The 17355-nt window shown below is 44.6% G+C and overlaps 1 protein-coding gene across 3 annotated transcripts in view; it reads right to left on the bottom strand.

Annotated features, from left to right (window-relative positions):
- The window catches only part of DOCK4 (dedicator of cytokinesis 4), a 481793-nt gene that overhangs the window by 157532 nt on the left and 306906 nt on the right, over nt 1-17355 (bottom strand). For all 3 annotated transcript variants that reach the window (XM_075558568.1, XM_075558567.1, XM_075558566.1), the window contains exons 14-16: nt 8980-9104; nt 7406-7568; nt 1143-1249 (exon numbers count right to left, since the gene is read on the bottom strand). In XM_075558568.1, the coding sequence (XP_075414683.1) occupies nt 1143-1249; nt 7406-7568; nt 8980-9104 (395 nt within the window). The remainder of the gene's footprint in view (nt 1-1142; nt 1250-7405; nt 7569-8979; nt 9105-17355) is intronic.

Below are 17355 nucleotides of genomic sequence, written 5' to 3' on the forward strand. Positions count from 1 at the left end.
GGTTTTGAATTGCCGACCTTGTAAGATCAAAGTCCAATGTGAAATCACTACTTCACCTCTCAAGGGAGGAGCAGAAGATAGATAATCAGGAGGAGAGGGGCGGAGTCACAGGACAGGAGCCACGCAGGGAGAATTAGAGGCAGCAGGTAAGGCGGCATGCTGCAGCAGCATCTTCAAAGGAGGAAGAGGAGAGAGGTGAAGCAGTGGGCAGGCCGAGGCCTTCCAGCTCAGCTCATGCGTGGTGTTAAACTGGGGTGCGGCTAGATGAGGGCTTCACTTTAGAGGAGTCACCTAAATGGCTGAGTTGGCCTGATCTAGAGGGACCGAGAACCAGGGTCCACAGGACCAGCTAGCTCAGGTAAGAGGTCAAAGGGCCTGGCATATCTCAGGGGCTTTCTACAGAACTGAGAAAAGCGAAAGAAAAATAGTTTGAGGAAAATTGACCAGGTCCATTTAAAAACTTACAATGCATTCTTATTCGCATTCTCGGATACTTTCTAAGGGTGTTTTTTGCTTTGTTGCGTACTGTAATATACTCAAGGAGTCTTGGTGGCATAGCGGGTTTATGCATTGACCTTCTAACCACAAGGCAAGTGGTTCAAATCCTCCAGCTGCTCCTTGGGAGAAAGAAGAGGCTGTCTGCTCCAGTAAAGCTTTAAAATCTCAGAAACACAAAAGAGAACCTCTACACTGTCATAAAGGGCCACTATGATTCAGAGTCAACTGATGAAAATCCTAGAAAGCAAAATGGCAAAAGATGTCACAGCCAAACACAGCCACTTCTCTGCTGGCTTAGTCAGGACAGCACGCAAGGGAAGTGGCGGGCTGGCTTTGTAAAATTTACCTCGAGTTAGACCTCGTGGCAGTATTTTATTTTTAATCATTAGTATTTTAAAAATAAATTCCCATGGTAAATGACAGAGATGGAAGGGACTTTAAGGCCATCATCTTACAGACCTATACAAGTACCAACAGCTAAATACAGAATAAAAAGGGTATCGTTTTTTAGAGCATGGGTGAGAAGAGAGCCTAGCATGTAAAAGCAATGCAGCCGACAACGCCGATGCTGCCAGCAGCCTTCCTCCAGGAAGCCCAAAGAGGACTCTGATTCTCGCAGCGTCACCGCATCTGACTGACGTTACCTTGTGCACGATGAGCTCATGCGTCCCATCGGGGAGAGTCCTGCCGTCCTCCTGCATCAGAGGGACGAAAGAGAAGCCGAACAGCTTCTTGTCTCCCTTCTCTTTTGCTGTGGAGGGAAGAACAAGGAAGGGAAGGGAGGACACTCTTAGTTAAGGCCACCCATTTGGATGTATAGAATGCCAAGGGTCAAGGTCATCACAAGATCCCTACAACATGAAGAGACGCTTTTAAGGGGCAGGGGGTGGGGTGGGGTATTTTCTAGTCCCATTCCTGCCCGACGTCTGCACATGATGCTCATGTTTACGCTTCCGTTTCTTATGGAACTTCCTTTCTGGAATTATGTTTAAAAGGAAATGTTCGTGTTCCCCCCATGGACTAAGTGTCCAGTGAACGCCTGTGACTATGGACCAGAGATGGGGCTGCCTTGTTATCACACAGGGTGCATGTAGGGCAGATGTGGTTAGGTTGAAATGTGCCCGCTTGTCATTTGATCTTCCTTTCGAGCCAATGTGTATTTTACTCTGGTTTTTAATGTTTTCTGTTTTCTTTTCGATTTAGGTTTTTCTTGGTTCCATCCTGTCGTTGAGCTGCTTTGATTTTGTATGTGCTTCTGTTTATGGACCCCAGGCTAGGTACATCTGTATGGACAGCAACTGGATTAATAGTTTCCTAGGGGTATGGCAAGGGAGACTGGTGGGTAGTGGGGAGCTAGCAATTGGTAAAGAAAGAAGGAATAACCTCAAATTGTTTGTGGCAGTGATTGCACAACTCTTTTGAATATGATCGAACTATTGAAATGTGTGCTATGCAAATTACATGTCCAAAAAACTGTTTAAAATACGTAGACTATTTCTTCTCATATCCTGTTCCCGGTGCCTGATAAGCCCCACTGAAGGCAGCACTCTTGTTCATTTCAGTTGTTATTAGATGCTCAGCATCGCACACAAGAATCTGTAGGGTCCCAAATGACAAAACCAGGTGCTGAGAGATCAACTCTGACTCCTGGGACACCTGCTACCTAGGGCTTTCAATGGCTGAGTTTCTTTTTCTGTACTGGATCGCTGCATCTTCCTTTGGATACCTTTCGGTAGACTTGCACCTGCAACCATTTGGTTTGTAACTCAGTAAACTAACTGCTCAGGAACCCCATAGTTCTCTGGAAGCTTCTCAGTTAAGTGACTGAATGAATGAATGTGAAATACAATGTTCCACTTAATAACAATAGAAAAGGAGTCTCCCATCTAAGATACAATTTTGATTTCTTCCCATCTAGAGCAAGGAAGAAACGAGCTCACCAGAAACATGGCCTCGTCTAGCCCAAGACCAGAACTAAAGGGGCTTACTAGACTGATAGAGACTAGAGGACCCCTGAGACGATGGCCCTAATAAGACAACCTTTGAGCCTGGAACAGAACCACTCCCCACAGCCCCCTTTCAGTCACATAACCAAGTGGCCTATAAAATAAACAATAACACTTGTGAAGAATGTGCTCCTTTACACAATTGTCATATAAGGTCCAATAGTCCACATTTACCCCAAAGCAAAGATGAGAGGTGTGGTAGTTAAATAATGTGTTGTCAATTTGAGACAATTAAGAGTAAATGGGTGGAGTTTCGCCTGTCACTAAGGTCTCAGCTTGATGACTTCATTTGGAGACACGAAGGAGACAAACAGCTTGTTGGAGGCAGGACATATGCTCACTCCCTGGGAGACACTGCAGCTGGCACATGGAGCTATGCTAGTACCCTACGCTGGAAGAGTCACATAGAGACCCATAGGACGCTTATACTGCTGCTGGGTCCACAAGACTTTTCCACCCACTGGCCCGTGATCTTCCTGCATTCAGCATCATGCATGTGCTGCGTGAGTCTGAAGAGGAATTTATAGACTGGGCTAATATCGGACTTACGGACTTGATCTGGACTGGGCTGGGATAGTTTCTCAAAATTCAATTCCTCTTGTATATAAAGCTCTTTCTTATACACATGAGTGTCTCTGAATTGGTTTCTTTAGTCAACTTGGAGTAACACAAGAGTAGAAAGAGGATGGATGCAGATGGGGCGGGATGGGTGGGCTTATTCAACTGTTAACACACTGTAGGGGTTGAAATCAGTGTCATGGAACAATTTGTGTATGAATTGTTGAATGGGTATCTACTTTGCCATGTAAACTTTCCCCTAAAACACAATAAGCATGTGAAGAGAGGGGAAGGGGGCAGGGAATGTTTCCCTGAGCCATGCCTGGACGACTTTCCCTACTCCCACACATGTGAGGACAATGAGCCCTGTAGATGATAACCTCCTTGGAGTAAGTATAGTTGACTAAGAACTTAGTATAGGAATATTCTGGAAGCTGAAAATGAAGCAATGAGGTTTTCAGCTGTCTAATTAAGAATTAGAATGGTGAGAAACGTCAAAGGTCATTAGCAATTATTTATCGATGCAATCGTGATCGAAAGACGTTAGGCAACTTGCTCTTGATTGCCAGAGTACCATTCCTGTTCTTTCCATGAAACTTAGTTTTCTGCCCAGATGAAGAAAGCACTGAAAGAGCCACGCTTGTTCAAGGCAACTTTCCCTTGTGCTCAGATGTGCAGGGAGGAGTTCTCTTCCTATTTCAGGCTGAGTGACCATTCTTCCCTCACAAGAGGAGTGCTGCCCTTGAGAGACAAGGCCGGCTTTTGGATGCTGTGAGACTCGAGCTCGAGGAGCTGAGACAGGATGATCTTGAGGATCAGGCAAGTGGTTTAGGTGCCATGTTGCTCCCTTACAAATGCTAGAGTGTTTAACCACAGGAAAGTGCGGTCTCATCCGGAGGAGAGGGATTTGGCTGGCTGGTATTGGCTCTTAGCATGTCCTTGAAAACATGATTATCGCCCAGAATTTGCTTCTAAAATCATTAATTTCACCTTCACCGATGAACTGGATAAACCTGATGCTCTTTAAAGTAAACAAAAAAAATCCTAGTTAAAAAAATGATCAATGGAAAGAGATTTTTACATTAATAGTTGCTTTGGGTATGGAACTTATGACTTGAGGGAGAAGGTCTACTTTGAAATCATTCCCTATGATTATTTTATGATCTTTTTCTGTGCGTGTGCTGCGTGCTGTTCAACTCTCAAAGAATAAAATGGATAAGAGATTCCATAATGAACACTGGACGGATGAACACAGATAAGAAACGAGATAATAACTTTTGAATATTGGCCTCCTGTTCAAATACCAAAACTATTTTTGTTTTGAATTTTTAAAATTTATTTATTTTATTATTTTTTTTGTTTTGAAAATTTTTTATGATCTTCACACTTTCTTATGTTGCTACCCACAAGCCATCTTAGCCAAGACGTCTTTCCTACCTGACCTAATTAAAATAGCAACGCAGGCCACTCTCACAGCCTTTGATTCAATTTAGTCTTCACTGCACTCTCAAATGAGCCCTGGTGGCATAGTGGGTTATGCAGTGAACTGACAGCCACAAGGTTGGGGGTTCAAATGCACCAGCAGATCTTCAGGAGAGAGAGATGGCAGTCTGCTCCTGTAAAAATGTACTGGCTCAGAAACCCTAGGGAGCAGTTCTGCTCTGCTCTGCAGGTTCTCTGAGTTGGAATTGACTCAAAGCAGTGGATTTAGTACTCACTGCTGCCTTACACATTTTATCTGTATTGTGCTCGGTTTTTTGTGTCTTTTCCAAGGCAATGATGTCACACCAGTGTCCCATAGTGTTCTTGGCATAATGTAGGTGTTCAGTGAAGACGTGATTTATGAATAATATGACTCTGTCTCTCTCTGAGTTTTTGAGACTGTAACTGTTTCAGGAGTAGAAAGCCTCGCCGTTCTCCTACAATATGCGACACACTGAAACATAACAAGGATTAATCTCAGTTTGGGAGATCAGGGGGACTTTTTCTTCTGTATACTTTGCTGTTTCTTCTAAAACTTAACCATAATTAAACATCTAAACAACAACAACCAACAAATAAAAAGTCAACCTCTTCACTGTGTTTGAGGTATAAGAACAAGAGAGTAGCACGCAAACAATTCTATGCTGAAAATAACCTTTATTTTGCTTTCCAAGTTCTGAGTTAAAATCATTTCCTCCAAAATGTTCTTTATCTTATTTCCTGTTTTACCTTTCATTTCCATTTTCCCCTCTTCTTTAAAGCTAAAAGCTACTCTTAAAATCCAGAGAAAATTCGTCAAATTTTGTTGAAAATGAGGAGGTGGCACAATTCCAAACCCTTTGCATTTTCCAACCGCCAGAATTCCTTGGGAAACGTTTGGAAATCTGGGAGAATGGTGGAATAGCTAGTTCTCATCTTGCATTCTGAAACAGCCATCCAGCGTAATTCAGGCGTGCCCAGGAGCCATTCCCAACAACCAAAGTCCCTTTCCTTTGCCGTATTTTGAATGAAGTTGATACCATTCAGGTCAAGTCAGCCCATATCTATGAGCAAGGACACCTCTCCTCCCAATTCACACACTCATTCCTTCTACAGTGTTGTGTCTCTATGAATGTGACCCTCTTTTGATATCGCTACCTTCTCAGTCCACAATGCACACTCGGGGAGCTTCTAAAACAAACTTTAAGGACAGGAAAGACCAGAATGCCCCTGGCTTGGGCTAGTTGCTAGAGCTGGAGAGGACGGCAATGAGTGTGAAAGAAGGCAAACAGAGTCACGAAGACAGCTGCCTGGCACGGTCCACATGGACAAGCCCTGTGCCAGCGCTCTCTTGGGTTTCTCATGCTGTAGAGTGAGGTGGTGACTTTGTGTCCTCTCTGCTCACTGACATGACGTGATTCTCGTTTGAATACTGTCTGAGGTTGCACAATGGTGCAGGTTCATGCAAGTCAGAGGCGATCCTAAGCCCCCGAATGCCTTTCCTAGAGATTTAAAATACCACCTGCAAAACCCTGCCGGCTGCCCAGATCCACCCACCAGCTGCACCAGCTCTTGGCTGGAGAGAGACTAGCCGTGTCAGGGATGCCCGAGACCAGGGGAGAGAGCTGGCCCATTGCGGGGAGTGTGGCCATCGCAACACTGCGTACAAACGATTGAGAGGGCAGCTAAGCTGCTCTGCCAGCTTCCACCCACCACATGCACAAGCACAAGTGCACACAGAGCCCACCTGAGCCAGGCATGTTTTCAAGTCTTTTCATCTCCTGTTCTGGATTGCCTTTCAAAATGTAAAGTGATGAGCTGATCTCTTTTCATAAGTATCCTTTCCTCCTCTTACTTCATATTCTTTTGTTTCCATAAAGCAGGAGTAGGGAATGTGGTTGTTTTTCTACCAAAGACCATTCAGATACTTTTAACATCATCCATGGACCATCCTAGCCAAACATTTCATGAACTCACCCCTGATGTGACAGCTGGGCCTGTTTCCCCTGGGTGAGGCCTGTGACGTTCACTGGGATGGATGATTACGTGGGCCTCATACAGCCCACGGGCTGGACCTGCCTTCAAGGTTACATACCTTTTAGGATTCCCATTCATCCCGGGTCTTCCTTCTGGAAAGCTCTGATTTGCTGAACACGTATAGATTTATTTGTGGATCCCAAATGCATGTTGAATTCCTGGCCCTAAACTGTAGACTCTGTATCCAATACCGTGAGTTATACACAAATTTCAGAGTAGACACAGACTGTGACATCAGCAAATGCCAGAAAGCTCCATGAATGCAAGGCAACTCTTTTGTCTCCCAACAAAGAAGGATTTCTCCTGAGCCACACCCCACATTCAGACTACTAGTCCCCTGAACTGAGAATGGAAATTTCTGTTCTCTCAAGCACCCCCTACTGGTGGTGTTTTTGTTCAGCAGCAAGAGGCACATACTTTCTACCTAGAGCAGCGGTTCTCAACCTGTGGGTCGTGACCCCTTTGGAGGCCAAAGGACCTTTTCATAGGGTCACCTAACACCATTGGAAAGCACATAAATAGTTCACAATATATAATCACATACTATTGTTGTGATTAATCACTATGTTTTAATTATGTTTAATTATGTTCAATTTGTAACAATGAAAATACATCTTGCATATCAGGTATTTACATGATGATTCATAACAGTAGCAAAATTACAGTGATGAAGTAGCACTGAAAATAATTGTATGGTTGGGGAAGGGGGTGTCACCACAACATGGGGAACTATATGAAAGGGTCACGCATTAGGAAGGTTGAGAACCACAGGCCTAGAGGGTCATTTCAGGGAGCAGACGGGTTCAATCCAGCAAAGGACACAGACAACCTCACCAAATACTTACTGGAACAGTGTCGGAACTCAAAGCGGACGTGCGCACCCCTGAATTTATCCACAGGGATGGGCAGCGTCAGGAGTTCGGACCACCTGGGACTGTTGTTGTGATAAAGCACAAAGGAGTGGTAGTCACTAGCTGGCGGCTCTCCAGAGCCGAAGGAGATAAAATCCTGAGGAAAGAAGCACCAGATTAAACAAAACAAAACAAAACAAAAAATAAAAAAATTTAAAAGAAAGAAGCACCAGGTTAAAGACAGCCTCGTTTACGGCTCATTTCGAGACCGCAGAGCAATGTATAACTTGGCTCTATCCCCCCGATCCCCAAATGGCACTTTCACGTACAATTACCTCCTTGATCCCTTCCACTGTGGCTTCGGTACTCGTGGCTGTCTAGTGAGCCACGTCTGTCTAATTCACCTGCTCTCTCGGGGCCTATCCAGCAAGGTGGCCCTCCACGGGACGCGTGGGAAATGGGCAATTGCATGCCCAATTTGGAGTTCACCCACACGGCAAAGTTCCCAACCTGCTCAAGTGAATGGCCCGCTCTGTGCCTCAGCGGCTGGCTCACTAAGTGGGGGACCAACCCTCTGATTTGAACAAGTAATTGTACTTCTCCATCGCGAGCGGATTCATACAAAGTACTTCTCCCACAAAGGAACCGTAACCGCAACGTTCGTCACACCCCATTCCTCAAGATCTGTTTTGGCCGAAATAGAAATACATAAAGTTGAGCAGACTAGATTAATATGATTTATTTCTTTACTTTTTTACTAGCCACTGAAGTAAAAATTATGCTCCTCTGAAACTATGAGAGAAAATGGGGGGAAGCAGCATAAAAATATTACATTTAAGAAATCAACTTAAATCACCAGCCACTGAGTTGATTCCAATCATAGCAACCTTATAGGATAGGAGGAAGGGTCCCTGACCATTTCTGAGACGGAAACTCTTTACGGGAGTAGAAAGCCCCATCTTCCGCTCGAGGAGGAGCTGGTGGTTTCAAACTGCTGGCCTGGCGGTTAGCAGCCCAAACCATAACCCGTTATATTACCAGAGCCTCCTCTCAAGAAATCACTACTATATGCAAATGGTTGCCCTAATTAATTTGAACATTCAATTATGAAACTCTTTTTTGTTCCTGTTTCTTCTGATGGGTTACGTGAATGATAAAAAATAATACAAGTGGGGCAGGGAATGCGCAGATGTGCTTTATACAATTGATGTATGTATATGTATGGATTGTGATAAGAGTTATATGAGTCCCTAATAAAATGTAAAAAAAGAAAAGAGGAGGAGAAAAAAAAAGAAAATGATTAGGGCAAAGAATGTACAGATGCGCTTTATACAATTGATGTATGTATATGTATGGATTGTGATAAGAGTTGTATGAGCCCCTAATAAAATGTTTTTTAAAAAAATGCAAGAAGAAGGACACAAGGGCAGAGAATAAAAGCAAGAAAGAAATGCTGCCAGTTAGAAATTAACTGGTGGAATTAAAAACGAACCCAATGCAATTACATGGAATAGTTTCTCTCTTACACACACACATACACACCCCACACGAATCTGATGCTAACTTACCTTTAAGGTCTGGCCGCTACTATCTATGATAAACATGGCGACTTCCACATTTCTGGCCACACTCTTCCCACCTTTCTCAAACTCTCCCCTTTCTACAGTGATATATAAGTCATTCCTCATTTCGCCTAGGAGGAAAGAGAATTAGAACCATGTTATGCACACTAGGAAATGTAACAAAGCACTCGACCCAGAAACATGTTATCAATCATCCTTGCTTGTTACGCATACAGAAGTAGACTTACACCTTATTCATCTACACAAGCGCCCCCAGTCCCCACCTCCACTGCCAGTAACTGAGAAGAGGAAGGTGCAGCGAGGACGACGATGCTGGAACAGAGGGGCAAATTGCCGTCAAACCTGGGCACTTTCCATAATCCCCTCATTTCATTTAGGAGGTGTGATCACAAAAGGACGGCATGGCAGGGGGCACTTTTACTACTCTGCAGGCACAGCACAGCATTGCAGAAATGCCTAAATGGAATGGGAAGGTAATGGGGTTACAAAGGGTACAACTGCAATTTGCATCTTGTCCAAAATCCACAGCCCAGATGATCTCACTGCTAGAAGAAACCAGGTAAGTGCTTTAGGCACACGCAAGCAGAATAACAATCCAGCCATTCAGACAACGTTAGCCTAATATGTCATGCCGTCCAGGTCTAAAACAAAGGAACAAAGCCCTAGATTTGTATCGACTTAGTTAGGTGCATGTGCATTATCTCCCCCTCCTCCACAGGTTATTTATCAAACTTGAATGCTTTTTGATCGTGCCTTCCTCTTGGTCTTGCCTGGGAAGAAGAGAGCACTTTTTGCCAACTAGCGAACTTAAACCGACTACCAGCCTGCCTTTACCTCCTATCAGGCATCAACTAAGGGGAAGTGGCAAATGGACTGAGATGTGAGAAATAAGCGAGCGAAGTGATGCTAGAACAGTTTAAAAGGCTGGCCAAGTTGAACTTACTTTTACTTAAGATAGCTTTCAAACATTTGAAAAATCAAAAGTAACACACACACACCCCTATTTAATAAAAAAATCCCCAGAAAAAAAGCAAGTCATTAAAGGAAAAATGCCCATAGACCACGCCCACCATTGGGAGATTTATGAAAATTTCCTGACCACAGCAGTTACAGGAAAGTCCCCCTTAGCTCTGCAGAGGAATGGGGGAATACCAATGTCCCTGATCACCATCCTCCACAGGAACAATTTTTTCTGATAAAATCATTTGTGAATGACCTGGACTGACCAGGAAACAGATGGCTCATACAACAGGGGAAATGAGAAGTCTTAAAAGAGATGAAACCTTAAATCACCCATTATAAAAACCATAAACAAACCTATAAAATTTAGTTTATAGAATTGACACAGGGTTGCTAGTTTATAAATTTCTAGTACTTTCAGATTGCTGGCAGAAACTCCTTGGGAAGGCAATAAACAGGGGTCCAGGGGCAAAGCAACATCCTTTAATGCCCTGTAAACAATATTCATATTTTACTTTGTTTTCATAATTATTTTTCTTATATATTTTACAAGGGATATATGTGTGTGTATATACATAAATATAAAATAAGCCCACTTTAATCAGTTCCTACATATACAAGGGGGCTTCAGCAAGTTTGTGGGTAAATGGAGTGAAAAGACAGAATTTTTTCACAAACTTGTTGAAGCCTCATTGTATACTCCTATACCACACACACACACAGTTACTTTTAAAAAAATTACAACATAGGGTGAATAAATTCATAAATCTCTCTGAATCAACCAACCTCAACAAACTATAAATGTCTACACATACATATGCTATTTCAATATTATGTGTGAGAGGAAATTCATAACAATAGATTTTCAATTAACAGAATTGACCAGTTAAAAAAAAAAAACCAACAAATCAAACACTCACACCCAGTTACTTCAGCAAGGGATGTTAGCTAACAATAGTAATATTCCTTACTTTTTAGAATAGGTGACACATAATGAATTGTTCTGCTTGCAAACAGCCTATAAAATACACGAGAGTGATGACAAGTTTGCCTACAGGGTTTTTAACTTTAGGAACTTCCTCATAATTACTCATAGTCTGCCCACGTCACATTAGGATTAGCTGCTCTGTAAAGTGAAGCCCAGGTATTTGGGGGAAGACACCTTCTATCTTCTCACTTGCTGGAGGACAAGGATGTTGTCACCTCAACAGAGAGAAGAGGTTTACAAGTCAATCGTTTTTTTCTTGGCTGTCGACTAGGCCCAAAGGTGGAAGTGTGTGTGTGTGTTTGGGGGAGTGGGGGAGGACGAGACTGTGGCTCTCTCAAAAAAACACTGCCATCAAGTTGGATGCTGACTCATAGTAGCCCTACAGGTCAGAGTAAAATGGTTCCTGTGGGCTTACGAGCCTGTAACTTTTCATAGGAGTAGAAGGCCCTTCCTTTCTCCTTTGGTGTAGGTCAGTGGTTCTCAACCTGTGAGTCGCGACCCCTTTGGTAGTCAAATGACCCTTTCACAGGGGTCACCCGATCCATAACAGCAGCACAATTATAGTTATGAAGTAGCAACAGAAATCATGTTATGGTTGGGGGTGGTCCCCACCACCTGAGGAACTGTATGAAAGGGTGGTGGCATTAGGAAGGTTGGGAACCACTGGAGTAGCTGGTGGTTGGTTTCACACTGCAAACCTTGCAGCAAGCACCCCGACGCTCAACCACAATGCTGCCAGGGGGGCTGAGACTGTGGTTAACGTCATGAAATTCTCCGCATAGTAATTTAGCAAATACATATATATTTTGCACACCCACAAGGGGCTCTAGTGGTATAGTGGGTTATGCACTGGGCTGCTAGCCACAAGGTCAGTGGTTCAAAACTAACAGTCTCTCTGCAGAAGATGAGGTTGTCTGCTCCATCCAGTAAAGATTTACTGTCTCAGCGAGCCACGGGGGAAGTTCTGCTCATGTGAGTTGGAATTGACTTGATGGCAGTGAATGCTGATCGTCGACAATGTGGCAGGCACTACTCTAGGCCCTGTCGACTGAACCATGAAAAAGCTCCCCTCCTCCCTAAATATTAGTGGGGAGAGAAGCCTACAAGTATCAAAAGCAACCTAAAAACGCTCTCAGTAAAAACATAGCACGTAGAAGGATGGCAAGCTCTCCAACACGAGGAGGGGATTCCAGAGGACTCAATGAGGCAGGGCTCTTACACGGGCCACGGAGTGGGGGCAGGCTTCACGAGGAGAGGCCGGCGCATGCTGACAGAGGAGCAAGAGAAGGGAGATGAGCCATAAACCCAGCAGGTGCAGGATCACAGGCAGGTAGGAATATGGGAATCAGAGAACCTTTACCTCGGCCACTGCCTCCTTGTGGGAAGCTCGTCTAGACTGAGTAACAAACAACAGCTTTGGGCCTCGGGTTCTTGCGTCATTAAAATGAGCTGACAGAGAGACTGGCTTGGAGGAATAAGACTATTTCTAAAGTTCCTTTCTGTTAAAAAATTGCCTTCTGCTGCCTCAAGGACATACAAAGGAACTTCCAGAACGGAAGGCATCCAGAGATACTATTTGCCTGCGGTTTAATTTTCTATTCCATCACCGTCACCATTTATCTTTCCCCAAATCTTAGTATTAAAATAAGATTTCTTTTTCACAGAGAGGTCGCCTGACAAAAAAGAACATTTCTCTAGGGCGACACTCTACATACGCTTCTCCCCAGGAATGTTACAGCTTGCTAGAGCCAGTCCTGCAAGGGCCATGCTTTGCCAAAACATGCAGACGGATACGGCTGAAACAAGTGCTAATTAACATCGATACACTTGAGGTCAGCTCCCGAGAAGACTACTGCGCCCAAATGGTGTTAGGAGCGCATCTTGGGTAATTAGCAGAGAAATCAAGGAGCGGATCGGAACACGAGTGTGAAAAGCTCTTGTCCTGACAATGTGTGTAACACCTCCGGCTTCCAAATGTCTGACCTGCAACACCTTCCTGCTTAGCAGGCCTGCTGACCGCGACGCCTGCATGCACAAATGCCCTGCATGCACAAATGCGATGGGTTCTCCAGTTACCGCTGCAGACGGGATAATAGCTGGGCCACACCGGTGAGGACATGTGGGAAAGGGCACAATCACTAAAGTCAAATGCAGTAGATGGAAAGCATGACCTCAACTGAACGGAGGGTTGTGGCTCCAGCTCTCGATTCTGCCCTGTGGTTACTTTGGATAAAGGTACAAAATGATACTCACCACACATTTAGTCCACCACATGTGGCCACAGGGTCTAGCCCAGTGTCTTATCTGACCTCCTACTTACTGATATTTAGGGACCTGAAAAATAGTTTGTCCTTTAGGTAAAAAAAATTTTTTTAAAGGTTATGTGCAAAAAGCCCAGGAGTATGTCTGTATGAGTAGATTATGGAGGATGATACTGATGATAGTAACCTTAGTAGGAGCAGCTATAAAACTTTATGAGGGCCTACTATGTGTTAGGGCTTTTGCCAAGGCTCCAAGCAGATTATTTAATTAAATCGCCATAGCAATAGGGGGCTTCAAAAGGTCTGTGGAAAAAATGGAATGGAAAGATAATGAAAAATTTCCATAGACGATTTGAAGCCCCCTCAAATCAAATCAGGAGACACTATTGTGGCTTCTATTTTACGGAGAAAGCAACCGGATTACAGAGCTTCAGAAATGTGTCGATGAAGAAGTGTGCTTCAACAGGGGAGAAGAGCCATCAAAATAAGCTAGTGCAGCTCATCCTGCATCACCAGCAAAAGCGTGTGTGGAGCCCTGAAGGTTGTGGTCTGCTGCCCCCCCTGTGAGTGCTGGCTTCCGTTCTGGGACCACCTCTCCAGGACACAAGCAACACAAACTGGCAGCATCCAGAATATAAACAAGGACTCAGAATTCATCACAGGAGGGATGAGGGGGGCCGATGACTTTAAAAGTCAAGCAACTCCAAGCAGCAGAAGGGAAAGCACCCAAAAGTATGTATTCGAGGGTTCTTAGCAACGAGCGGGCAGTGCAAACCCATGGAAGAGGAAGAATGCCCTGGCAGTCTCTTTCCGAAGAGCTTCCAGCTGAGAACGTCGCCTGTGGAGCAATGGGCAGCGGCTTGGTTGGGGTGTGACGAAGAGGGACAATGGAACAGCTGAGAAGCAGGAGCAAGGGCTCAAGGCACACAGAGGACCGGGGGGTGGGAATATAAGAAAATGTTGCCTACGGAGATTCAGACTGGATCTCAGGGTGAGGGGAGGGGACCGCCTGACCTTCTGTGACATCCCTGACAAGGCCACCAGCTTCTGTCCAGCAATGTCTGGCAGTTGCCCAGCCTTGGCTTCACACAGTCAGCCAAGCCCCATCGGGCTCTGAGCCGCTGCCACGTGGGGCAGCTGAGCACTTGAAATGTGTGCGGTGTGGAGAGAGATGCACCGTCACATACTCACCAGCTCTCAGCCGGAGGCCAAAAAAAGGGGAGAAGGCAAACTGTCTCTTCTTTAATGACTCCAGACTTACTGAGACTACCGTCTTTTTGATGTACTGGGGACAACACAATTATCCTGAAAACTAATTTCACTTCGTTTTTTTTTTTGTTTTGATGGTGGCCAACCCGAACAATTAAATGTACGCTTGTGCCTCGCATATCATTTTTTTTGGAGAGCTCTGATTTCAATCTTGTTTTATTTTTTAACCCTTTGTAAACAGCTCAATGCGTAACTCATTACACCAACACAGGCGCGTTAAAACTTTTTTTTTTTTAAATGCTTCCCTCTCACACGCTCGGAGATCCAGGAGGCAAGTCCCTTCAGAGTTATCTGGCTTGTAAAATGCAGAGGGTCTTCACAAAACGTGTCTTTTCTCCTTCAAGCATCCTGTGCCCTAAGACAGTGCTGAATAGCCTACCCTCCCCCCTGGGAAGAGTGCACAGGCCGTCCAGGTGCCACTGAAGTAGACAGGCAGACACCCTCCTAGAACCTGGTCTCGCTCAAGGACAGACTTTGTGTTTCTGTTTTTCCCATTTCAAAAATAGCTCGGCATTGATGACGTCCTGGGACTCCGAGAGCGAGCTATGTGCATGAGCCTGTCACCACAGAACCACGGATAATTCATTCAGAGAGGTGGCAACTGGGCTGGTCAAATCGGTTGCATGGATACAAGCATGTGTCTGACCAGTCCTGACCCTAGCTGTCCACTGTGGATGCAAATTAACTCTGAAGGACAAGACTACACAGTGAAAGAAATATTAAAAATGTAAAAGGTCGGGCTTGCAGACAGTCAGGGGATCGCTGAGATCAGACAAGTCATCTGCACTGGGCTTTCCTGAAGCATTCGGCTAGTTTCCTTTAGAGCCCCCAATAAGGAGAATTCATCAGCAAGTCGACATTCTGACACAGAACAACGGGGAACAAGTGAGGACTGCAGGCTTCCCAAAGTAAGCACAGTGCGTCTTAAGGGTGCTTGAAGGTAGGGATACAAATAAACGAATCCTTACTTCTGTGCCCCACTTTGAAAGATTCCACGCGATGACGGTTAGGTGCCCCAAGTCATCTCAGCTCACAGCTGCCGATGTGGCAGACTAGAAATCACCCATAGGTCTTCCTGGGTGTAATCTTCACTGAGACTGTCCTCCCGGGGAGCTACTGGTGGGTTCGAACCACTAACCTTTTGGCTAGCTTAATGTGCCCAGGGGGTTTCTTAGTTGGAATATTAAGAAGCGGAGAATGAAAAGGAGAGAAGAAAGTGACTTAAAAAAAATCTCTGGCAGTCTGTGGACTTGCTGCCCCTTCCCAGAAAAGGCTGTTCCCCTGGACACCACGAGAGTGGCCGTGGCTCCACTTGGACAAGGGAGGGGACAGAAGTGTGACTTGTGCCACAGAAAGCTCATTTCCATCATTAGATCCAGACAACAGCCGCAGGAGCACTGCACACCCCAGGCAATTATTCAGCAGATGAAGTGTCACCCAGCTTTCTGTTTTTCCATTTCTCACTGATACTGCCCAGAGATCAAGCTGGGAAATTCTTCCAGCAGCTAGCTATAGTCTGCTCTGAAATATGTTTTTTATATTAGATCTACCCATCAATTTGTTTCCCAGTGGGATGCAATTTTGGGGAGTGGGGTGGGGCTGAAGAGGAAATGCCAGTTATTTTTAGCAACTTCAAGAAATAATGAACAGTTGCAAGAGCCACCCTGAAGAAGATGTCACCAAGTACACAGCCTTCTGAGCAGTCCTTTTGGACAACAGCGTGGTATACTCAGGTCCACTGGGTCCCTAAACTAGGTCAGGGCACCGAGGGGGGCATTTAACCAGTTCTCAGAACCCCCAGCCCCCCAACACACATGCATGAATTTTCAGAATGAAGACCCTTGAAATGTCAAATGTTTTGTTATGTAGGTATCTGCCAATTCGAAAAATAAAAGCAGATCACAAAACATGGCAATGGGTAGTGGCAATCAGTTCTGTATCCTGTGAAGTCTTTGTTCGCGTCTTGGCACACTGGGGCTCAAAGCAGCAGCAGGTACCCTGTGGGCAACAAATTCCCCTACATGTGAAATTGACACAGGATCTACTGAAAAATACACCCAACAATCTAAAAGTATTTCATTGGGTCTTTCTATTTCTCACCCTTTACTTGTGGACCAGGGAGGGGGTATGTGCAGTTCTAGGGGAGGGTGTGTGTCCAGCCATGGGAACATTACTACTTAACATGCAAATTTCCAGCTAACAGCTAAAAAGTGGAAATGTTTTAATGGGAGACCAAGTCAAACAAAATCCAACAACGAATCAAAAGCCCCTCCTTGGCTTATGAACAAAGGGCAAGACACATCAAAGGTTTTCAACACAAACATGCAACAATACACTGTGTCTTAGTCCATCCTCATATCCTCTCCGACATCACCGTCACAGCTCCCTAAAATTCCAAACCCCGAATCCACCAACCCTTTATCTGACTTGGCACTTTACAGTCACAAACATATATATCTTATTTACACAGTATAGTTTTCCTCAGTGGACAGTAAGCTCCATCAAGGAAGGGATGTTTTTTCTGTTGCTGTGGCCCCAATACCTAGAAGACCGTCTGCTGCAAAGCAAGTGTCAGTAGGACGAAGCACTCTTCCTACTTTTGCACCTGGCGCAGTCACCACTCAGTCAAGGCTTGCTGATGTGAACGAACCCAAAGTTTACTAAAAACACCTTGTTCATCAGTAAACAACACCCTTCCAGCTCAAGTCCTTGGGTTGTGCGCAATAGCATTCAGAAAACCCTAACTACTATCACAAGAGTTGAAGAAGTACACTTCTTGAATTTATTGTGGTTGACAGATTGTAACTGTCTTACTCTAAGAGGCAGCAAAGTTTTGATAAACTTGGCACTTATTTTAGTGTGAATCTCCTTAATCCACATTTT

Source organism: Tenrec ecaudatus, chromosome 9 (genome assembly GCF_050624435.1).
Source record: "Tenrec ecaudatus isolate mTenEca1 chromosome 9, mTenEca1.hap1, whole genome shotgun sequence".
Classification (NCBI taxonomy): domain Eukaryota; kingdom Metazoa; phylum Chordata; class Mammalia; order Afrosoricida; family Tenrecidae; genus Tenrec; species Tenrec ecaudatus.